This window comes from Schistocerca gregaria, chromosome 7 (genome assembly GCF_023897955.1).
Source record: "Schistocerca gregaria isolate iqSchGreg1 chromosome 7, iqSchGreg1.2, whole genome shotgun sequence".
NCBI classification, from domain to species: Eukaryota; Metazoa; Arthropoda; class Insecta; order Orthoptera; family Acrididae; genus Schistocerca; species Schistocerca gregaria.
In genome coordinates, this window is record NC_064926.1 from 48,390,571 (window position 1) to 48,416,197 (window position 25,627).

At 44.2% G+C, this 25,627-nt stretch overlaps 1 protein-coding gene across 1 annotated transcript in view; it reads left to right on the plus strand.

Annotated features, from left to right (window-relative positions):
• The window catches only part of LOC126281892 (myrosinase 1-like), a 105,451-nt gene that overhangs the window by 13,100 nt on the left and 66,724 nt on the right, over nucleotides 1–25,627 (plus strand). Inside the window, exons 3-4 of the mRNA XM_049981207.1 lie at nucleotides 8,084–8,218; nucleotides 25,455–25,577. Coding sequence (XP_049837164.1) covers nucleotides 8,084–8,218; nucleotides 25,455–25,577 — 258 coding nt within the window. The remainder of the gene's footprint in view (nucleotides 1–8,083; nucleotides 8,219–25,454; nucleotides 25,578–25,627) is intronic.

Sequence of the window (25,627 nt, forward strand, 5' to 3'; positions counted from 1 at the left end):
ATACCTTTGGATCTGAAAAGCCAGTGTATTGACCACAGGCTCTTATGCATTTCTTACGACTCAATCTAATGTTGCATTTTTTTAAAAAATTATTCGTCGCACAGCACACCGTGATCATTTTCATTCAACCATCATCTTCCCTTGTTTATAACCTTGTGGATACATCGCAGAACTTCTGGTATGCCATTGGGGTAGAATGTGTTACAAATGCTGGAGAAATACCTAGCGGCCGCGTGAGGGAGTTGTAAATACCGGCTTCATACCACGTTCCTTATCCGTATCATTTTCTAAATTCGGCGATTGTATTACAACATTGCAGTGCCGTCGACGTGTACCTGCGCTTACGGACTGTTAATACACACTCCCGTGGTCAGCATTTACTTTCAGAGTTGCAGTCTTTGTGGGACAACAACTTCATTTGGAAGTAATACCATACTTCGATTTATAAAGCTTGTATAGTTTTTAACATGGATATCGCTAGCGATACTTGTGTGCTCCGGTCGAACCAAGACCGCTTGTGACAATAACATAGCCGTTGCGAGCGTGTTTTTAACATCTGGTGGCTTGTAGGACGATTACGTCCCTCTTCCTAAGACTCAGTGATACCACTCGCAGAAAAAACAAATGATACATATCTGTCCATCGCCGATTTTCGCTCAATATTGTTTGATATTGCCAGCATTCAGTTACTGGCGAAGTATTATATTTAGTACGGGATGCGTGATAGATTTCTGTGATAAATAAGCTTATAATGTATGTGTACTATGGCCAATGTTCTGGCAAGTGCAAAGGAAATGACTGTGTGCTGTCGTAAGGGGACGTAAAGATTTGACATGGAAAATTGCATCCAGTCATAAGGATGGTACAGATTTTTATATTTCCAGAGCCACAGCTTTCTGATACTCCGCTCTTTGTCAAATGTCTTCGGATTGAGACTGCAATCGTAATAGTTAATTGTAATTACAGTGATAAATTATATGTGGCTGCTTTCCTAGGACGATTCTGCCTGGCGCGTGGGGAGTACGTATCGGCGGTAGCCTCAGGCCAGAACGATTGACGTTTCCGGTTTAAAGAGGGAGGTCTCTGAATGGAGAGGGCAGCTGAGATACGAGAATACAGCTGATCCATGACGCCCTCTATGCGGCTGAACAGCCAACTAATACTCAGTAATTTGAAAAGATTCACTATGGACGTTTGTTAGTGCTGGACAGTTATTCCTTCCCATGTAATTTGCCCGGTTGACTGCTTCTACATGTTTCACATCTTTAATTGGTTGAAATTACATCGATTGTTTTGTTTGTTGTGTGCATCTAGATGCTGAAATACAGGTGGAAGAGACGTTTGCTGGTTCTCCGGACCTGAGGAACACCGCAGTTGACTTTGTAAAGCACATGGATGATTTGGAATATGTTATGTCATTGACATAAATTTTCGTTAAAAGTACGAGTGGAAGTACCCGTTTCCTCTATATTTTCGAGTTTTCGCGTAAAGATCTTCGCAGACAAGATACGTTTCAAGTTTTAAGTGGTTTGCAGCATGTCCCACACCACTGCACCTCGCTTAAGTTCTGAGTTTGTAGAGATATATTTCCTGCTCGTCGGAATTACCCTGTGAAAGGAATAGGTAGTATACTGCTATTTGGCTCATATCTTGAAATGGTTCAAATGGCTCTGAGCACTATGGGAATTAACTTCAGTGGTCATCAGTCCCCTAGAACTTAGAACTACTTAAACCTAACTAACCTAAGGACATCACACACATCCATGCCCGAGGCAGGATTCGAACGCTGGCCTGATGGGCGATCATTGCGCCCTTCGAGTAGCAGTCGCACGGTTCCGGACAGCGCGCCTAGAACCGCGAGACCACCGCGGCCGGCCATATCTTGAACTATCGCGTAAATGCTATGACATTCTGCGCATCCATGTGAAAAAAAACATATGTCCTTGTAATCCCAGAGCCTGTAGATTGCTGTAGAAAGCATGGTAGGAAGCAAGCAAGCAAATGAGAGGTCAGGGACATAAATAGTAAAGCCTTTGTGCTGGGCAGATCCAGCCCAGCGTTTATACACCATTTCGGACAGTAACTTCTCTGTGTGAAGGGCGCAATGATAGCCCATCAGGCCAGCGTGTGCGGTGGGCAGTTGACTCGTCACTGTTGGCTGCGGTTGATGACTGCACAAAACTACTGTGGAGCGACCTTTTTGGAAGTGTATTTAGACACATATTCAGTTGTATTTAATACTTCCTGAAGCAGTTCATGCTCAAAGACAAGGGTATTTTCCACAAAAGCGCTCTAAGTGTCTGAGGTACAGTTTCGCAACTCACGATGTTTTCTTTTGTGTCCGTTTTCAAGTGCTGTGGTGGTGTTCTTCGGAATAAAACATGCAATTATATCGAAAATTGTGTAAATATTATTGCGTCATCTGCAAAGCTCTCAGTTTGTGCTGTGGTACAGGTAGTTCCCGTGACATCTTCAAGTCATGAATGTGACAGTATTCGACACGCTGCCAAGACACCAGATGTGAGAACTGACGAAGCAGTTGGTGTTAAATGATAAAGGGTATCCGTTTGCCGCAGGTATCTCCAATGTGGCAGGAAGCATGCGGGCGCGCACCTGCGCTAACTGCATTGCGATAGCATGGGCCCAACGCGTGGGGAGCGGAGTGTCTGAGGTGAACGTCTTGCCTGTTAAAGTTTTATTGAATGATCTACAGTTACACGAACAATTTCACCGATTTTCGCACTTAGGTTGCCACGTAATCGTGACTCATTCTGTTTCATGATTAAAGAAAGGTCTTTCACATACACATGTTGATAGAAGTAACGTAGCACTTTTGCTACCTCATTATGTAGACGTCTTGGACAGTTTTATCGTAAAATAGTTTTTATTTAAAACGAGAACTACATTGCAGAGCAGTCACATTCATCTGCACATACACAGTGGCACTTTCACCCGAAACAGCACCGATCTCGAAAACAGCTCGAATACAGATGCAAGACTGGCAGCGTCTTCAAAACGTTTCGAAAACTATCTTCGTAATTCTTTCGAGATTATTATTAATTCTTCAAACCTCTCGTTTTCCTTAATGCCAGCAAGTTTAGGGACCTGGATTTTGTCAGATTTTGTCATTTATACAATGTGATTTTCTTTTTAAATGCCTCCCCTTCAAATCAGAAATAAGTTATGGTTTACCTCGCAATGCCTTACTGTAAGCTAAATATAAATGTCGTGTGACTAGGACCTCCTAGACGGTAGACCGTTCGCCGGGTGGAAGCCTTTCGATTTGACACTACTTCGGCGACTTGCGCGTCGATGGGGGTGAAATGATGATGTTTAGAACAACACAACACCCAGTCCCTGGGGAGCTGTGTGCAGTTAAGTCGACTTAAACGCGAGATTCGTGATCTACTCTGGATGTCCTAATTTTCATTCCTGCGCCCCTTTTTCCTTCATAAATGCAACATCAATAGTTCTAGACGTGCCCCTTGACTTAATCAACGTACTTAACAGCAATATATGAATTCTACGTGCTCTTCGTTCATGACCCGTGGAAAACTTTTGCTACAGACAGTGGACTAATGAGTGTGACTTAAGAAATTTTACTATTCTACCGATAGTTCCTTCGCGTGCTCCATCCCTCCACATTTAACGCAGAGTACTTCCTGACGAACAGAACGATGAATCCTGTCTGTCTATCGATAGTAGAATTTTTTATTTTTTGATTGTCAGCTAGATCTATAATTCTCTCTGCGTGGTGTTCTTATGTCATTCCCTACACAATTTATGGCACCCGTCGACTATGCGACTGCAGAATAGGTGTTGAGAATTCTCGTCCGCCCCTTCTGTCCTTCCCATTCGCTTTTAAAGGCTTCTGGCGACAGATTCCTAGACTGCATCTTTTTGTGCAAACAGGCACTGGACCTGTGAACGACCTTCATACCAGGAACAAACGTCGCAGTGCAAACAGTTCTGCCGAACTGAAGACAGTCGCGCCGGCAGAAAAGTGCAGCGCCGCAGAGCTAAACGAAATGTCATGTTTTACCGAGTATTGTCTACTAGATATACCGGCAATTTCGATAGAGGCCGTGTCTCAGCCTGTATGTGGCTCTCGCGTCGATCTCACGTGATGTTTGGCGTCCCTGTTCTGTACGCTACTCTTCTTTTCATCCAATATGTCCTATTTACTCTTACTGTTAACTTCATTCTATAGTAACTTACACTGTTGCTTTAGTACCTCATTTATAAGACTGTTACAGTTTCAACTTCTGTCTGTAAGTTGAACGATTTCTGAGTAATCCATGACTTCTCTACACTGTGGCGTACTGTACTACCTTACTTATTTCCTCTTCTATTCGACAAACAATCCTGCTGGAAGGACATCCGCAACTGAGCATTATAGCAGAGGTTGAAAATACCGCTTCAGTTGTAAGTTACTTTATTTTAACGCTATCGGTTCCGGACTGTCATAAGCCCATCCTCAGGCGTCGTAGCTGTGCTGCGGTCCCCGAGCGCTGCGTGTGCCAGGCGCGGTGTGCAGCCTATGAGCGCAGAACAGGGAGTCAGCATCTTGTTTTCTCCCTGTTCTTCGCTCATAGGCTGCACACCGCGCCTGGTACACGCAGCGCTCGGGGACCGCAGCACAGCTACGACGCCTGAGGATGGGCTTATAACAGTCCCAACCGGTCGTGTGAAAATAAAGTAACTTACAACTGAAGCGGTATTTTCAACCTCTGCTATTATATTCGAATTATCTTCTCGTGAACTACTTTTGATGCCTCGCTTTCGCTGATGCCACACATAATTTCCACTCAGTCTCTCTCTGAGCTAAATGTGCAATATTTCAGTTCATTGTATACTACTTCCTTCACCGTAATGAATTTCACCCTACTTTTCATTATAAGCTTCTGTTCATATTCAGGGGACGTTCACCGCTTCAGTATTTGTTGTCTAGAACTTTGTAGTCCAATTTGTATTCTCCATTCCCTCGTCTATAACAGTGTTACAAAAAATGTCTCTGAGCACTATGCGACTTAACTTCTCAGGTCATCAGCCGCCTAGGAGTAATTAAACCTAACTGACCTAAGGACATCACACACATCCATGCCCGAGGCAGGATTCGAACCTGCGACCGTAGCGGTCGCTCGGCTCCAATTTCCACCCTTATTCACAGTACTTATCGATTTCTCAATTACTTTCTAAATAGTGTCTATGAAAGAGTACTATGTCCTTACAGAGAATGGTCAAATTTACCAAAAGAACCTTATAGACATGTGTCCGGGAAGAAATATTTGTTGATACGATCGATTCTGTCCTTTGGCGTTACAGGACGTGCTCAATGTGTTTACCATTCATTCCCAAACATGTGTCAGCTTTCCTTCTCAAAGAACAACAACTCCGTTTCTTCGGAATTGATCATAAAACCGGGCAATCACGGTTGTCTAATGCGTGCACACTGTCGATGGAAAGTGGAGCTCAGCACTGCCTTTAAATTTCCTCACAGCCATAGATCTCATGGATTAAGGTCAAGCAACAGCGAGGTCATACTGCTGGACCTCCTCGATCAAACAGCCGCTCATTAAACACTTGCGCTGGATACTATCGTATCAGGCATACAAAATGAGTTCTCTCAGAGTCACTGGAGACGGTGACAACAGAGTCACGGGCAGAGGACTAATTACAGATGACACGCAGAGCCAATAATAAATGAGGAACGACTCCTTTGGCACATTTATCTTAACGAACACTGTTTGTAGGTTTAGGTTCATGGGAGTTTTCTTTAGTTATGAGAAGTACTATCTGCTGTAAAAATTTTGCACATTTAGTTCTTTACTGAAAAAGCTGTATAATATTTCTATTTCATCATCATCGTGTGATTTAAGCGTGTACAGTGGTGGTTGTCGTAGGTTGCTTTCAAACCTTAGATCAAGAATTCGTTGACAAAACAACCTTGAATTCAGATGTATTCATACATTAGTTGCCAGACTGACATTTGTTAGAAGGCCACACACGTTTTTTCTATTTTGCTTCTACAAACATTCGAATTATGTGTCCAAAAAACAAGAAAGTGCACAAATATCCTCATCATTACTAAGGACACTGTTGACACCTATTCTGATCTTTCTTTTGTAATTTCTCTTAAAAAATGTACTCTTTCTGTCCATGAACTTTTGTTGTATTAGCAGGCATCCTGTCTCACTTATTTACCACACTACAGGATAGTGGTGGATACCATTTGGAACACTGCGCCTAAGCGTGTAAAGGAGAAACTGTAAAAGGCTTCATACTCAATTTGGAAATAAAGTAAACAGCAAACACAGCTGAGTGGAATATTACTATAAAAATAGTCCTTGTGCTCTGCAAGAAAATGCTTCTGAAGAGTCTCTCCGTATCAAATACGAAGTCTGAAACGTAGCGTCAGTTGTACTGAAGTCCTACATTTAGGAAACTGTACCACCAGCTCTTGCTTTTTTTGTTAATGTATCATTAAACTCTGCTAACAATACTGCATTACAACGAAATAGAAATACGCTGGGAAAAAATCAAATTTGTAGAGTACAAAATACACTCCTGGAAATTGAAATAAGAACAACGTGAATTCATTGTCCCAGGAAGGGGAAACTTTATTGATACATTCCTGGGGTCAGATACATCACATGATCACACTGACAGAACCACAGGCACATAGACACAGGCAACAGAGCATGCACAATGTCGGCACTAGTACAGTGTATATCCACTTTTCGCAGCAATGCAGGCTGCTATTCTCCCATGGAGACGATCGTAGAGATGCTGGATGTAGTCCTGTGGAACGGCTTGCCATGCCATTTCCACCTGGCGCCTCAGTTGGACCAGCGTTCGTGCTGGACGTGCAGACCGCGTGAGACGACGCTTCATCCAGTCCCAAACATGCTTAATGGGGGACAGATCCGGAGATCTTGCTGGCCATGGTAGTTGACTTACACCTTCTAGAGCACGTTGGGTGGCACGGGATACATGCGGACGTGCATTGTCCTGTTGGAACAGCAAGTTCCCTTGCCGGTCTAGGAATGGTAGAACGATGGGTTCGATGACGGTTTGGATGTACCGTGCACTATTCAGTGTCCCCTCGACGATCACCAGAGGTGTACGGCCAGTGTAGGAGATCGCTCCCCACACCATGATGCCGGGTGTTGGCCCTGTGTGCCTCGGTCGTATGCAGTCCTGATTGTGGCGCTCACCTGCACGGCGCCAAACACGCATACGACCATCATTGGCACCAAGGCAGAAGCGACTCTCATCGCTGAAGACGACACGTCTCCATTCGTCCCTCCATTCACGCCTGTCGCGACACCACTGGAGGCGGGCTGCACGATGTTGGGGCGTGAGCGGAAGACGGCCTAACGGTGTGCGGGACCGTAGCCCAGCTTCATGGAGACGGTTGCGAATGGTCCTCGCCGATACCCCAGGAGCAACAGTGTCCCTAATTTTCTGGGAAGTGGCGGTGCGGTCCCCTACGGCACTGCGTAGGATCCTACGGTCTTGGCGTGCATCCGTGCGTCGCTGCGGTCCGGTCCCAGGTCGACGGGCACGTGCACCTTCCGCCGACCACTGGCGACAACATCGATGTACTGTGGAGACCTCACGCCCCACGTGTTGAGCAATTCGGCGGTACGTCCACCCGGCCTCCCGCATGCCCACTATACGCCCTCGCTCAAAGTCCGCCAACTGCACATACGGTTCACGTCCACGCTGTCGCGGCATGCTACCAGTGTTAAAGACTGCGATGGAGATCCGTATGCCACGGCAAACTGGCTGACACTGACGGCGGCGGTGCACAAATGCTGCGCAGCTAGCGCCATTCGACGGCCAACACCGCGGTTCCTGGTGTGTCCGCTGTGCCGTGCGTGTGATCATTGCTTGTACAGCCCTCTCACAGTGTCCGGAGCAAGTATGGTGGGTCTGACACACCGGTGTCAATGTGTTCTTTTTTCCATTTCCAGGAGTGTATATAACATGTTCTTCCATATTCTTACAATGAATTATTCAAGAACTGTGGCGCTGATTTCGTAAAGTAGCTCACATTATTATCTTTGTTTTTGAACAGGCGAACGTGTATCGCTTCTCCATCTCTTGGGCACGCATCCTGCCCACTGGAGACGTTGACGTCATCAACCAGCCAGGCATCGAGTACTACAACAACCTCATCAACGAGCTGCTCGCGAACGGAATCCAGCCCATGGTAAGAAGGACACACATGAGTATTGGTCTAAGCAAGTAAACAGTTCTGTAAGTATATGCTTGCATATTGTGCAGTCGAGGCTTGCTAGGAACTTGGACCACACCAGAGGAAATGGTTGGCGGTGGACACTGTGTACATAAGATTCTGACTATGACACGGTGGTCTGTCGTGCATCACAGAAAGTCAGTTTTATCTGCATGTACCAACTCTAAGAAGCGTCAATATTCTTTGTTCGAGACTCCGAAAAAACCGTCACGTCATTTTGACTTGGAAACCTAAGATAATATCAAATTTCGAAGGAGAGACTGACTCCAGCTGCAGTCGGGTAACGAAATAAATCGATAGTGAAAGTTCTAAATAAGTAATTGTCTGAGACTTGAACCCAGATCTCCCACTTAATGCAAACGGCCACCTTAACCGTCTCTCCCATCCGGAAACACTTCCTAGCCCATCCAGATTCTCACATTGTCACTTTATAGTAGTGTCCACTGTTCACCTACTTGCGAGTCCCACATTCCAGTAAGTGACGTGGGACTCTTAATGAGGACTACAGATATCGCTGTTCCCTCACGAGTGGAACAGGAAAGAAAATGACTTGTAGTGGAACAGGGTTCTCTCCCCCAAGACCACCACACGGTGGCTTGCGATGTAGATGTAGACCATGTTGTGCATCCGCAATGAAATTATCACGGGATTCATGCCTACAAATATACTACGGAGTGTTCAGTCAGTAATGCACCACATGTTTTTCTGAAAGCAGATTGATTTTATCCACGATTCCAATAACCATATTCTCCCCCTCTCATTTGGTTACGAACCCCTACTTTTCAACATGATCTGCGTTCAGTGCGACAGCCTTACGCCACACTATTGGGAGGTCCTGTATGCCCGCGTCTTACCAGTCTACTGGTCGGCGTCGGAGCGATCGTCTTGCTGCACCAATATCCTACACATCATCCACATATTGGTTCTCGTGTAGTGTATCATTTATTTGGCCAAGCAGGTCGAAGTGACAAAGTGCGAGACCTGGGCTGCAGGGCGGATAAGGAAGAACAGTCGAATGAAGTTCAGTGAACTGCTCAGACGGCCTGTGTGGCCGAGCGGTTCTAGGCGCTTCAGTCTGGAAGAGCGCGACCGCTACGGTCGCAGTTTCGAACCCTGCCTCGGGCATAGATGTGAGTGATGTCCTTATGTTAGTTAGGTTTAAGTAGTTCTAAGCTCTAGGGGACTGACGACCTCAGATGTTAAGTCCCATAGTGCTCAGAGCCATTTGAACAATTTGAACTGCTCTCGGGTGTGTAGATTTGGGTGAGGCCTTGCAATGTCAATGGGATGGAGAAGTTCATTTGCATTTTTACGGCGACGAACACGCGAAAGCCGTTACTTCAACTTCCTTACGGTAGCACTATACGCTTCACAGTTGATCTTTGCACCATTTAGAGTCCCACAAGACCGTCGCCATAACTTTACCAGCTGAAGGTGTGGCTGTGGCTTTGAACTTTTCTTTTGTAGGAGAAGTGGTCTCGCGCGACTCCACGGACTGCCGTTTTGTTTCAGGTTCGAAATGATGAACCCCTGTTTCATTGCCTGTGACGATGCTCGACCAAAAAATTATGACGATAAACCTCGTAACGTGCAATCAATTCCGCATAGCTGGCCCTTCGTTGCTCGTGATGGTCTTGTATTACGCGGCGAGGAACCCAGAATTCACACATGATTGCGTACCCCAGCTAGTGGATAAGTTTGGCTGCACACTGACAGAGAGGTCCAAGTGAGGAACAGGGTGTTTGATTGTGATTCGTCGATAACCTCGAATGAGTCAGAGCTGCAACCTTGGTCCCAGCTCGTGGGAGATGAGACACCTTTGCACTAACTTGCTACGATGATCACAGACGCCACGCCCAACGACTCATCATGCTTTTGTTCACTGCCAGGTCGCTGTAGACATTCTGTAAGCGTTTGAGAATATTTGCGATGTTGTCTGATAGAACAGCCACCACACTGTGTCTGATACAGTGGACATAAATGTCGAATTTCCGTAGAGAATCATAATAATTTGATAGTGAAAGTTGAAAATTTGTGCTGCACCGAGACTCGAACCCATATCTCCCGCGTGACGTCAGTGGCGCTTTTTTTTTTTTTTTTTATTACAGAGGCCAACCCGCTCACTGGCCGAACACGCTGAGCTACCGTGCCGGCCGTGGTGTAATCGCCTCGCCCATCGAGACACTCTTAGGCCCAACCCAAATTCTTAGTTTGGCCCACGCTAGTAGCGTCCACTGTCCGTCCACCTGCTCGGTCGCAGCGAGTCCTGTATTACAACAAGAGGCACGAATCCTATTGTTCATCCTCACTAAGGTGGCATTCTTACATGGGATTTATTTTCTATGTATACTGATTCTTTTGTCTGGTGTCTCAAGTATGACACTCGACAGTCAGGGCCGGTTCGAGAACGTTTTTCCACACAGGTGACGTATTACTTTGCGACCGAGCGAGGTGGCGCAGTGGTTAGCACACTCGACTCGCATTCGGGAGGACGACGGTTCAATCCCGTCTCCGGCCATCCTGATTTAGGTTTTCCGTGATTTCCCTAAATCGTTTCAGGCAAATGCCGGGATAGTTCCTTTGAAAGTGCACGGCCGATTTCCTTCCCAATCCTTCCCTAACCCGAGCTTGCGCTCCGTCTCTAATGACCTCGTTGTCGACGGGACGTTAAACACTAACGACCACCACCACATTACTTTGCGCCTCCCCACCTTTCACCGTGCTCTTTCACCCGACGCAATGTAGCTACCAAATGTGATACGCATTGTACACTAATCTTGCACTTGAGTATCCCTGCCGTCTGTCTCAGCTTGGAGCCCCAAGGTGCGGCTTATGTCGCTTGGACCTTATACTGTTCTTGTTGACAGTGGAGATAAGCAATTCTAGGTACAAGTTCACTCTCAAGTGCGTTTGAGAGAGAGAGGACAGCTGCATCTATCTTAAAGTTCTGCGATCTTGCGGTACGTGGCAGTAAGTTCCGCAAGTGTCGGACGATTCGGTCCGAAAACAATAATGGCTGAAGCCAGTGTTGTGGCCCACTTTCCAGTACATGCAGCACACGTCTTTCTCTTAGCTTAGCTCTGGTGGCTCACTGTACTAACGTATCCACCATTCTTCATTTGTGTGGGCATATAATCCATAATTGATTTACGATTCCTGAGGGTATTCTTGTTTCGTCGTTACAACTATAAGAAGTGTATTTTTCCCACCAGACGTGTTTTGCTTTATTGAGGTGAAGCACCATAAGTGCTCTTTAATTAAAGGTATTTAGCTAAAATCTGATTTGTGTGTAAGATCAGAAAACAGTTCGTAAACAATTTGTTGGTTTTTACTTACGGTAATTTTTGGTTGGTTTCTCCCCTACAACATAAAATGCCGTCTGCTGGCACGTCCATGGTTCCTTTCTTCATTAGACACTAATACTTGTAGTCTAATTTTTCTCTGCGTTCCACAACTATACGTTTCTTACGTTTGACAAAGCACACTTTTTGTATAGCATTGTTTGTTGTTTATCGGTATACTTCTAGTTGTGTATTGTGGTGTGTAGTCTTTCCAACATCGGCACTAGTTAGTGTTTGGCGCACATTTTTCTTTTGTAATTACTTATGTGTGTAACATTCGATTTCATTATGTTACTGTGTATTTATATACTGTGTAAGATCAAGTACTTACATCTCAGTCTTACAATTCGCCACGATTTTTTCCCAACGTCGGCTTTGTGGTATGTGAACTCTGTTCGAATTTTATGCTTTCGTTAATTGAGATAACAATGCCTTAATTTAAGTAGCACCCACAGGAAAGAGACACGAGAAAGCCTAAAATCAATCACTGATTAATATTCAGAACGCAAAATCTCGATTCGGGCTTCATCCCATCAAGACGTATGGTCCACAGGAGAATTGCTAGAATTGATCGGTGTCCGGAAATAAACGTCCAACCTGATCATAAAACGTGGTTAGCCCTAATCTTATTTATATTGGTTCTCTTGTTGATTCAGAGATTCTTTTCCTAATACTTTCATATGGAAATCACATTCTTGCATGATGCCACATTCGTTTGAAGGACACACTCTCCGCACAATGTTAAGGGATTCAGTTTGATTTTATAATTTTTAGGAAGGATTGAGTAGTTACTCTTACGACACCTAGTCGAATAGCTAATGTCTGTGGGCGCAACCTTCAACTGGACAATACCTCAGACTTTTGACCAATATGTGTGAGAACATTTGATAACCGTGCGAAGATTAGGAGTGCGATGCACTATATCTTCATAAACACTTGTGGAGGATTCGCGTACACTGTTCTCTTTTATGCAGGTCATTTCCATGTGGTATCTGCACACATAAATGTAAATTCCGCGTTCTTGTCGAAATACCATCATGCAATGCTGGCACTGACTTTTCAGCCTCAATCTCCAGCTGATAGGCAGGGGAAGCCATTTGAACAAATTGAATCTCCAGGTATGATTTACTGCCCGGGAAAGTATTTTTCCCGTATAACATTCAAGTACTGATATGAAAGCAGCTATATAATTCAGTTTGAGAAACATGCACAATAATGAAATAAGCCGTTTGTAATCCAGATCTCGACGTTTTGACTCTCTAATGTCGTTTAATCGTATCATCTCCTTCCAGTTGGGTTCTAATTTTTGCCAAGGTTTAGTTGTGACGATCATGCCCCAACAGTGGTTCCTTATCTGTTGTCTGCAGCCATTGATGTCACCCAGATAATGAATTGTATCCTTGTTCGATATAAACTGATTTATCCACGTAATTATTACTCCGCTGGATCTTCAGTATTCGTTGAATATGTCAAGTGAATTCATTCTTTTAAAATGAGCCAAAGGTTGGTGAAATACGCCTGCGGGTCAGACAAAGTAGCCCATTTTTGGTACAGGGTAAAGCCAACAAAGACCTAACATTATAGAGTGCAAACTATTGCTGTACTTGTTCCAAAAGGATATCATCAATCTTTGTTCGGGTACGTATATTTCGTTTACATACCTTTGTGATTCCACAAATTTCCAAACATATTCCGGTTTATGCATTATCATTTGCAAGTAATCAAGATCAAAGCTCTTTTTGAAAATCGAGAAATGCGATCTGCTAGGTTGGCTGCGCTTCTCATGTAAAATGAACTTAGTGTCGGTAGCCTGGGACCGCGGTTGTTTTATACTATCCAGAGATTGGAGGCAGTTGAACTTTCAGTCAGCTGGTACTCATCTTAGCGAATATTTGTCATCAACACTCGTTAAGTCAGCTCATCGCATATTATGAGTTCCAGTGATTTCGGCTTTGTTATTACCACAGTTACAGAATACAGCAGCCAATTTCTGTAGTGCATGCTCGAGTAAGTATCAGAATTTGATATAAAATTCTACCGGTAAATTATCGAAACCAGCTATTTTACACCTTAGCGGAAAAATCTCATCTACAGAGCTAGTCAGGAGGGAAGGTGTATGCTTTGAGGAGTTGGTAGTACTGACGATTCTGAACAAAGAACTTCAAATGAACGTAACGCCTTTTCTTAACTATTTCCGACATACAACAGTTTGATAGTCATGGGAATGGAGCGCATGTCCTTCTTCAGTAGCACTCACATGCGAATGCAACGAAAGAGGCACTAGGGTACGCAGTGTTGAGTTTCTGACCGTTTCAATGCGCGGTTCACCACTCCGTTACGTTACTTACGTTACATTAGATTAACTACAATACATTACATTACATTAAATTACTTACTTCATTAGATTACTTTTTGTGAGATCGGCTTAAGAGCGAAGTTTTCAAGCGCAGAGTGGACACAGAAGAGAAATGTCTCGTTCGTATTTTACACGCGTGAGCACAAGTAAAGGACGATACGAATGAGCTCAGATCACCGCCACAGCAGATGCCTACAAGAACTCAAAACGCTTTTCAGTTGACGGTGGTCTTTCTGAACATCTTTTGCGAGAAAGTGTACGCAGCTAAACAAAACATTAGATGACAGCGTTTCATTTACTATCACCTGATTTGTTCTGTTCCACATGGTCTCCGTTAGTTTCCTCGGAAACTGTTAAGAACAAGACGTAGGTTCGTATGACGTGTATTGTACAGAATCATACAATCATCTCTCGGAGCATGTTCCTTTCCTACTGACTCACGCTGTACAGTAATTGGGGCAGTAGAGTCTATTCTTCTGATCGTCAGTCTCATGTAACGCTTCAACGTTGCGTAAGCAGTCCGGAGTTAGAGTGCATGCCACGCATGCTGAAGAATACAAAGAGGAGAAAAGTGTCACAATACTGCTTTAGAATCTCTGTTGTGCTTCGCAAACATCTCCATCATCTGTCGGAAAACTTTGCGTAATCTGCCTGCACGCTGATTTGAGATCTTAAACATGACGTTGTATGGTTACTAATTACTGACAGATAATAGTTTCGTCCCACGCCCTGCAGCGATAACATATCGCATGCTTCTATATCAACACAATAATTTTGGCCCATGTGCTTGTCATCGAGACATTTTTATTTAGTATGGGAGTGTCTGTCTCGGGTAACTGCCCCATTTCCAGAAAATAATATTCTTCCCAGAATGCGATTTTCACTCTGCAGCGGAGTGTGCGCTGATATGAAACTTCCTGGCAGATTAAAACTGTGTGCCGGACCGAGACTCCAACTCGGGGCCTTTGCCTTTCGCCGGCAAGAGCTCTACCAACTTGTTTTCTTTAAATGTCATTTTGTTCCATATTGTTCGTTGTATATGTTCGAGGCGGACGTCACATGACACCCGTTCAGTTGTTCGTTGATCCATTCACTCAGGTTTTTTTTATTACAGAGGGTAGCTAACCCTCTGACCGAAGACGCTAAGCTACCGTCTCGGCACCAACTGAGCTACCAAAGCAAGACACACACGTCCCGTCCTCACAGCCTTACTTCTACCAGTACCTCGTTTCCTACCTACCTTCGGGTCCCGAGTTCGAGTCTTGGTCCGGCACACAGTTTTAATCTGCCAGAAGTTTCATATCAGCACACACTCCGCTGCAGAGTGAAAATCTCATACTGGAAACATCCCCCACGCTGTGGCTAAGCCATGTCTCCGCAATATCCTTCCTTTCAGGAGTGCTAGTTCTGTCAGGTTCGCGGGAGAGCTTCTGTAAAGTTTGGAAGGTAGGAGACGAGGTACTGGCAGAAGTAAGGCTGTGAGGACGGGACGTGTGTCTTGCTTTGGTACCTCAGATGATAGCCGGCACGGTAACTCAGCGTGTTCGGTCAGAGGGTTTTAGCTGCCCTCTGTAATAAAAAAAACTGAAGTAATGGAACAACGACGAACTCAAATGGGTGTCTTGCGACGTCCGCCCCGAGCAGATACAACGAACGAAAACGAACAAAATGAGATTTAAAAAAATGGTAGACAACTTCCCCGCGAAGACAAAGGTCCGAGTTCGAGCCTTCGTCCGGTACATACTTTTAATCTGCCAGGAAGTTTCAATAATATTGTTGCCTTGGTTATTATTAGATAGCCTGTTTCTTAGCTTATAATCTGACACGCAGTCGATCAATGTAGGCTTAACATTCCCTATCGACCTTTTTTTTTTACTACATATAAGTCCTACTCTCTCATTTGTTATTACACGAAAAAATACGGCAGCAGCTTCAATTAATTAATTATTCAACTACGAAACTCAACCAAAATTAACACTGACAAATTAATTCATTTTGAATAAATATATACCATGTTTGAGTTAATTTGTATCTTCCTCCTGGATCTTTAAGCAAGCTACAATTAAGCTGCCTCATTCCTCTGCTCTGGCGGATCTTTTGTGGTGCGTGACGGTACTGACACTGTACGTGTAATATCCTAAAAGACGCCATGGACCCCCAGTCTGCCGCACCCATTTTGCTTACCAGTTGTCACTATGCAACAGTGGGTCAAAACATTGTGACCACCTGTGCAGCTTTATGTACAATTATGCACCTTCGGGACGCTATACAACTCCGATTCTGCGTTGCTTGGACTCGACAATTCGCTCGTAAGTTTCCAGAGACCTGTGGCACCTAGTTACATTGTATACTGGCCGTGGTTTGGCACTCGGTAGCGTCTCAGATGTGTTCCACCTGGTTCGCTCAGGCGAATTTAGTAGACAATGCATCAACTTCAGTTCGCTAGTGTCCGAACCTGGTAGCTGAGTGGTCAGCGCGACAGAATGTCAAACCAAAGGGCCCGCGTTCGATTCCCGGATGTGTCGGAAGTTTTCTCCACTCAGGTCCTGGGTGTTGTGTTGTCCTAATCATCATCATTTCATCCCCCTAGACGCGCAAGTCGCCGAAATGGCGTCAAATCTAAAGACTTGCACCAGGCGAACGGTCTATCCGACGGGAGGCCCTCGTCACACTACATTATTATTAGTTCACTAGTGCTCCTAAAATGACTCCAGGACGGTTCTGGCTTTGCGACACAAACAGTTATCTTTCCAGAACGCCTTCGCCGTCGGGAAACACATCGAGCGTGAATGGAGCCAGGTTTCTTGCAATAACGGTCACGTAGTGCATAACTCTAATGGTGCCTGCGTTTACTACCAAAGCTTCCATGGGAATGCTTGTGAAAGACACCTACAGCATAACAATGCGTCCATGGCACGGTGCACATTTCGAGATGCTGTTCATCTGCATGCAGCGTATGCAGACAGGACCGTCGACCTGCTGAAGCAAGGAACCTGACTGAACCGACCAAGCGACACGTTTCCACTTATCCACAATCGAGTCACGATTATGTCGATGGGCCAGCTTAGGAACACACAAGAGTTGTTTGCTGCGGGGTCCCACGTTCAACAATGAGCGCTCAGCACTGTGGTCCGAAACACTGGTGCCCGGGCCAGCACCGCACTCTTTTGTCCGGTCCGCCACAGACCACCGTGTATCCTGTTCTACATAACGGGCAAGTATTCGCCTTCCCCGTTTTGTGAAGAAGTGTAGAAGTCCAAAATATTTGTCACCACCTCTGATTACAGCGTCGTTCAACTGCTTTTCATAAACACCCCAGACACTAGTGCGCGAACAGTCGACTGGCTTCACCGATTACAAAATGCTCTTTTCCAGCCCTGGTTCATAAGGGAGAAAAATATGTAAACGGAGTAGAGACGAATGAGGAATCATTCAAGCGACGATACTGATGGTAAATAGGGAAAATCTAATGACGTAAGCTACTTTGTCATCCGTTTTCCATACTACTACACTCCTGGAAATGGAAAAAAGAACACATTGACACCGGTGTGTCAGACCCACCATACTTGCTCCGGACACTGCGAGAGGGCTGTACAAGCAATGATCACACGCACGGCACAGCGGACACACCAGGAACCGCGGTGTTGGCCGTCGAATGGCGCTAGCTGCGCAGCATTTGTGCACCGCCGCCGTCACTGTCAGCCAGTTTGCCGTGGCATACGGAGCTCCATCGCAGTCTTTCACTGGTAGCATGCCGCTACAGCGTGGACGTGAACCCTATGTGCAGTTGACGGACTTTGAGCGAGGGCGTATAGTGGGCATGCGGGAGGCCGGGTGGACGTACAGCCGAATTGCTCAACACGTGGGGCATGAGGTCTCCACAGTACATCGATGTTGTCGCCAGTGGTCGGCAGAAGGTGCACGTGCCCGTCGACCTGGGACCGGACCGCAGCGATGAGAGTCGCTTCTGCCTTGGTGCCAATGATGGTCGTATGCGTCTTTGGCGCCGTGCAGGTGAGCGCCACAATCAGGACTGCATACGACCGAGGCACACAGGGCCAACACCCGGCATCATGGTGTGGGGAGCGATCTCCTACACTGGCCGTACACCTCTGGTGATCGTCGAGGGGACACTGAATAGTGCACGGTACATCCAAACCGTCATCGAACCCATCGTTCTACCATTCCTAGATCAGCAAGGGAACTTGCTGTTCCAACAGGACAATGCACGTACGCATGTATCCCGTGCCACCCAACGTGCTCTAGAAGGTGTAAGTCAACTACCCTGGCCAGCAAGATCTCCGGATCTGTCCCCCATTGAGCATGTTTGGGACTGGATGAACCGTCGTCTCACGCGGTCTGCACGTCCAGCACGAACGCTGGTCCAACTGAGGCGCCAGGTGGAAATGGCATGGCAAGCCGTTCCACAGGACTACATCCAGCATCTCTACGATCGTCTCCATGGGAGAATAGCAGCCTGCATTGCTGCGAAAGGTGGATATACACTGTACTAGTGCCGACATTGTGCATGCTCTGTTGCCTGTGTCTATGTGCCTGTGGTTTTGTCAGTGTGATCATGTGATGTATCTGACCCCAGGAATGTGTCAATAAAGCTTCCCCTTCCTGGAACAATGAATTCACGGTGTTCTTATTTCAATTTCCAGGAGTGTATATAAAGACAAGTCCATGTTTGTTATCAAAAGTCTGGAAAAGTTCTTCACCGAGTTACTTCAGATTTTTACAGGATACTCTACTGTACGTTCGGTAAGAACTAGGCTACATATTTTAATACTCGTGGAAAGTAAATACATATGTGGATACTACGCAAAGGGGAAACGTAGTTACCAAAAACCTTTAAAAGTTATTGGCCGATTTGCTTCAAAGTTTTACAACTTACTTTAATACATGTTCTGAAGAAATTTCCCTACATAACCTCAAAAATTTGTCACCGATTTACTTTAATTTTTTCACTACATTCTAAAAATAACTGGACACACAAACGCTATATTTAGTCTAAAAACAACTGGACAGACGTAAGCTATATTTACTCTAAAAATAATTGGACTGTCATAGGCTATACATGGTGGTCCATTGATAGTTACCGGGCCAAATATCTCACTAAATAAACATCAAACGAAAAAACTACAAAGAACGAAACTCGTCTATCTTGAAGGGGGAAACCAGACGACGCTATGGTTGGCCCGCTAGATGGCGCTGCTCCATAGGTCAAATGGATTTCAACTGCGTTTTTTGAAACAGGAAGCCCCATTTTTATTACATATTCATGTAGTATGTAAAAAAATATGAATGTTTTAGTTGGACCACGATTTTCGCTTTGTGATGGATGGCGCTGTAATACTCACAAATGTATAAGTACATTCCGTCAGTGCGGACGGTATTTGCTTCGTGATACATTATCCGGGTTAAAATGGACCGCTTACCACTTGCGGGAAAGGTCGATATCATGTTGATGTATGGCTATTGTGATCCAAATGCCCAACGGGCGTGTGCTATGTGTGATGCTCGGTATCCTGGACGACATCATCCAAGTGTCCGGACCATTCGCCGGATAGTTACGTTATTTAAGGAAACAGGAAGTGTTCAGCCACATGTGAAACGTCAACCAGAACGTGCAACAAATGATGATGTCCAAGTAGGTGTGTTAGTTCCTGTCGCGGCTAATCTGCACATCAGTAGCAGACAAATTGCCCAAGAATCGGGAATCTCAAAAACATCGGTGTTCAGAATGGTACATCAACATCGATTGCACCCGTACCATATTTCTATGCACCAGGAATTGCATGGCGACGACCTTGAACGTCCTGTACAGTTCTACCACTGGGCACAAGAGAAATTACGGGACGATGGCAGATTTTGTGCACGCGTTCTATTTAGATACGAAGTGTCATTCACCAACAGCGGTAACGTAAACCGCCATAATACGCACTATTGGGCAACGGAAAATCCACAATGGTTGCGCAAAGTGGAACATCAGCGACTTTGACGGGTTAATGTATGGTGCGGCATTATGGGAGGAAGGATAATTGGCCTCCAATTTATCGATGGCAATCTAAATGGTGCAATGTATGCTGATTTCCTACGTAATGCTCGCGTGCGGTTGAAGCGGTACTGAATAGCATATTTCATGATAGGTGGATTGGTCGTCGAAGCACCATACCATGGCCCGCACGTTCACCGGATCTGATGTCCCCGGATTTCCTTCTGTGGGGAAAGTTGAAGGATATTTGCTGCCGGCCAGAGTGGCCGTGCGGTTCTAGGCGCTAGTCTGGACCTCTCCGGTAGCAGGTCCGAATCCTGCCTCGGGCATGGATGTGTGTGATGTCCTTACGTTAGTTAGGTTTAATTAGTGCTAAGTTCTAGGCGACTGATGACCTCAGAAGTTAAGTCGCATAGTACTCAGAGCCATTTTTGAAGTTTGCTATCGTGATCCACCGTCAACGCCTGACAATATGCGTCAGCGCATTGTTAATGCATGTGCGAACATTACGGAAGGCGAACTACTCGCTGTTGAGAGGAATATCGTTACACGTATTGCCAAATGCATTGAGGTTGACGGGCATCATTTTGAGCATGTATTGCATTAATATGGTATTTACAGGTAATCACGCTGTAACAGCATGCGTTCTCAGAAATGATAAGTTCACAAAGGTACATGTATCACATTGGAGCAACCGAAATAAAATGTTCAAACGTACCTACGTTCTGTATTTTAATTAAAAAAAAAAACTACCTGTTACCAACTGTTCGTCTAAAACTGTGAGTCATATGTTTGTGATTATTACAGCGCCATCCATCACAAGGCGAATAAAGTGCTCCAACTAAAACATCCATATTTCTTTACGTACTACAAGAATATGTAATAAAAAAATGGGGTTCCTATTTAAATCCGTTTGAGCTATGGCAGCGCCATCTAGCAGGCCGACCATAGCGCCATCTGTTTTTCCCCTTCAATTTAGACATGTTTCGTTTTTTGTAGTTTTTTATTTTGACGCTTATTTCGTGAGATACTTGGCCGGGTCACGATCAATGGACCGCCCTGTATATTTTTCAGAGTATATATAGCCTACGACAGTTCTGTTGTTTTTAGAGTATCGAGCCGACCGCGGTGGTCTCGCGGTTCGAGGCGCGCAGTCCGGAACCGTGCGACTGCTACGGTCGCAGGTTCGAATCCTGCCTCGGGCATGGATGTGTGTGATGTCCTTAGGTTAGTTAGGTTTAAGTAGTTCTAAGTTCTAGGGGACTGAAGACCACAGCAGTTGAGTCCCATAGTGCTCAGAGCCATTTGAACCATTTTTTAGAGTATCGAGTAAAAATTAAAGTAAATCGGTCAACAAATTTTTGAGATGTATATAAATGTCCCGTCTGGTGCCAAACCCTCTGCGCGGTAGAAAACAAAACAGCACATAGTTATGTCTAGAATTTATCCTTAAAATTATATGTAAGGAGAAAGATAATATATGTGTGAATCAATTTGTCTCATTGTTTAAATGCACTGATCCTGTAATTAAAACTGTCTGTAAGGAAGAAAAATGAAACTCCCATTTTCAGAGATCAGCTTTACCTTTCTCTCAGTTGGTTTTAACAGAAAACCTGTACATTCTTGTTTCAAACAGATAAGTAGCCCCATATATAAATATATATACCGAAAAGATCTTGACATATTTACTTCAATTTTTGAACGATACTCTAACAAACATTCAGTTAAACATAGGCTCTATATTTTTTAAACAGCAATGTATAGATTTCCTGTTAAAACTAACAGAGAAAGATACAGCTATGCTCTGAAAATGGGAGTTTTCTTTTTCTTCCTTACAGACAGTTTTAATTACAATATCAGTGCATTTAAACAATGAGATTAATTGATTCTCACGAATATTATCTTTCTTATTACATATAAATTTAAGGAAAAACGCAAGACATAAATATGTACCGTTTTGTTTTCTTACACGCAGTTGGTTTTGAGAACAGACAGGAAATTTGTGTATATTTCTTTTCGGATTAGGGTTATTATACCACTATGGAAATTGAATCTTCCAATATTTTGTAATCTTACCTGTTTGCTGACGAAAACAATGCTTAATATTGTTATTGAAGGTAGCATCATCACAGATGCAACACTGGGAGAGGTCTTTCACACACTCTGCGCCAATTATCCCACCGATTTAGCCATTCATATCAAGGGACTTTACTTCCCAATCAAGGATTAGGTGACAAGAAGAATAAACGAGGCTCAGAGTCAGAGAGAGAGGGGAGAAAGAGGACAGTGTGTGTGTTGGGAGGGGGGGGGGATGGTCGCAGTGAATGGGAGAAGGACATGGATAGAGGGATGGGGAGGAGGAAGTGGTGGGAGAGAGACAGGGGAGAGGAGGAGATGGACAGGGAAGGGAGGGAGGGGGTGATGGTCTGATTGAGGGGGAGGAGGAGGAGACGGACAAACAGAGAGGGAGTAGGAGATGAACAAAGAGAAGGAGGAAAAGGACATTATGACATAAAGCAAGTTACATACATGTTTAGCAATTGCGAAATATTGCCAGGTTCGCTAGTATAGCATATATTTACGTTACTGGGCAAATGGCGGGAATGTCGTCCGGTGGTACACAGTTTTGTGCTGGTCATTGGTCTTATGTTCTGACTTATGAGTGTACAAAACGGTAAATGGAACTCGAGGCAGCTATAGAAATTCTCAAATTTTGTCTTTATTCAGACCTAAACTATTTTAGCTTGAAGAAAAAAATGAATTTTTCTGTTGACCTGTGTTGTTTACATCTGTCAACTGAACGAATGTCCGGTGTGTGAGGCTGGGCAACACCTCTGAGCTCAGAGTCTGAGGGTTAATTATAATGTACAGTGCCAAATATCGCAGAAAGTCGGATTATCTACATCCATGTCTACAAGTAGCAGGGGAACTTTTTTGTACCACTGTCACTTCCCCCTTTTCGTGTTCCGGTCGTGAATGGTTCATCAGTATGATTGATGCTGGTGAATCTTCGTGTAGTCTGGAATCTCTCTAACGTTATATTGATGGCCTTTTTCTGATGTATACGTAGGAGTAACCTCTATACTGGTTGGCGCTTGCAGGAACGTATGCTCACGGAACTTTAAAGATATACCATAGGTCTTTTACTCACTATCAAAGATCCCAGAGAGCTGTCATTTGCGCCAGTCAGAAGCAGAGCTTGGAAACAATAGCAGTGCACCCCAACTGCTTGGACTCAGATGGGTGGAGCATCATTTAAGTGGACACAGAGGAGGTATAAGATCATTACTTTAGGTGGATTTCAAACCCAGACAACGAACAGAAATCATCAACAAATAGTCGTTCGATGACGCACGTACAGTGCAATATAGAGACTACAGTAAACTTGGTCTTCAAAACGAATGTTGGGCCACAAAACTACAAAGGTAGAATGGAGCTCTGGTTTCATAAGCGAACAGTTATAGGAACCTCAACCATGTCGGAGCGTGTTGATTTGTATAAACAGAGGATAATCTTCGTTTCTGGGATAGCCTTTTATCACCATAGTTGGGGTAGACAAAAACTCAGACAAACGATTAAGGGTGCAGGAATTTCATATCTTATGTAGATCCAAAACACTGCAGAAATCAAAATCAGGATGTAAGGACCACACAATCATTTCTCTGCCGCAATCCAGTCATTTCATATCGGATAACCATGTTCGAAGCGCATAATCATGATAAATCTCAATAATTCCAGGGTTTTCTGCAGCCAGATATGGCAGGCCGTTGTGGCAGAGTGGTTCACTTCAGTTCGGAACCGCGCTGTTGCTACGGTCGCAGGATCTAATCCTGCCTCGGGCATGGATGTGTGTGTAATGTCCTTAGATTAGTTAGGTTTAAGTTGTTCTAAGCCTAGGGGGACTGATGACCTCAGATGTTAAGTTCCATAGTGCTCAGAGCCGTTTGAACCGTTTGTAGCCAAATATGAAACAGTTAGTGAAGTGATACCAAAAAGAAATCATTGCTCCGTCATTGAGGGCACGCGACTGATTTTTCGTCCAGCTCAATTGCCTGTCTATACAACGCTGATGCTATACCTCTGTTGGAAAATCTAAACACGATTAGACCAAGAGACAAATAAATTATCACATGAACAAAACCCAGTCTTGAAACATGATCATTTCATCAAAGCCCAGTAGAATATACTTTCCTCATCATTAGACGCGAAAGGCAACGCATTGTTGACGTAGCCATCCGACCCTGTCCGTCGCCATCTATATCATTTGGTTGTGCTATCTTCCCTGTATCGTGTTACCCAATATCATTTTCTTGTTAATTTCTTTTAGTGTTTGTTGATTAAATGTTCTTTCAGTCCAAGATGTTTTTAGGTTCTTCTCCATATCTATTGCTTCTAAGTTTTTCTCGTCTTGTTCCCTCAGAGTCCACCTTTCACAACAATAGCTTAAATTTATTAAAGAATTTCTTCCTTGTTTCTGTATTAGTGTAGTTCTTTGTTGATAAGTTACACTTATGCCTGAATACTCCTTTAGTCATCGCAAAAATTCTTCCATTATCCACTGTACTTTTGTTGTCATCTGTTACTGTTCTTCCCAAGTAACAAATTTCATTTACATGCATGCACTAACGTTTTATTTCCTGCCTTAATGTGTGCCCTCATTTTTCTGTTCTGTTTATCTATCATCATTATTATAGTATTGCTAATGTTTATTTTCTGTTTATGATCATGAAATGTGTAACAAATAATTTTACCATAAAGTTCATATCCTGTACAGAATCTGCTAAGATTACTATACCATCAGCAAATATAATGTATTTGATTACCACTAATTTTGATCCCCGTTGCTGCTGTTCCTCGTAGTTTGTGTTACATTTTTTGTAAATTAATTAAGTACTGTAAATAAGGAGGGAGAGAAAAACAGCTTTTTCGGACAGCTCTTCTTATTCTAACCTCTTTCTTAGTGCATTGATGCCTACTTCAGTGCCGGCCGGAGTGGCCGTGCGGTTCTAGGCGCTACGGTCGCAGGTTCGAATCCTACCTCAGGCATGGATGTGTGTGATGTCCTTAGGTTAGTTAGGTTTAATTAGTTCTAAGTTCTAGGCGACTGATGACCTCAGAAGTTAAGTCGCATAGTGCTCAGAGCCATTTTCTACTTCAGTGTTATGGTTTTCCTGTAGACTGAGAATCAGAGTGTTACTTTTGGAGCAAGAATATATTTTACTCGGTTTTCCAAATAGTAGTTTTTAGCACATTCTATCACAAGCGCTTATTTAGGTGCATGAACGCGACGTATGTTTCCCTGCTCAACTCATTTCTTCATTTTTATCTTCTAGATTAATCTTTCTTCCTCTCTGTATAAACAATGTATTTACAACAATAAACCTGATTACAGATTTAACAAAAACCATTTAATTTAGGACTGAAGAACATAATCAGTAATAAAACACGGTATGAGATGTATTACATAACGTTAGTGATGAGGTGTATGGTGTACAGGTGACGATGTATCACTGGGACCTACCGCAAGCACTGCAGTACATCGGAGGATGGCCAAACCCGCTCCTCGCCGACTACTTCGTGGAGTACGCCAGAGTGCTGTTTGAAAACTTTGGAGACAGGGTGAGTAGCGACAGCTCTACTGCTTCTCACGTTGGTTTCTACCTGTTGTG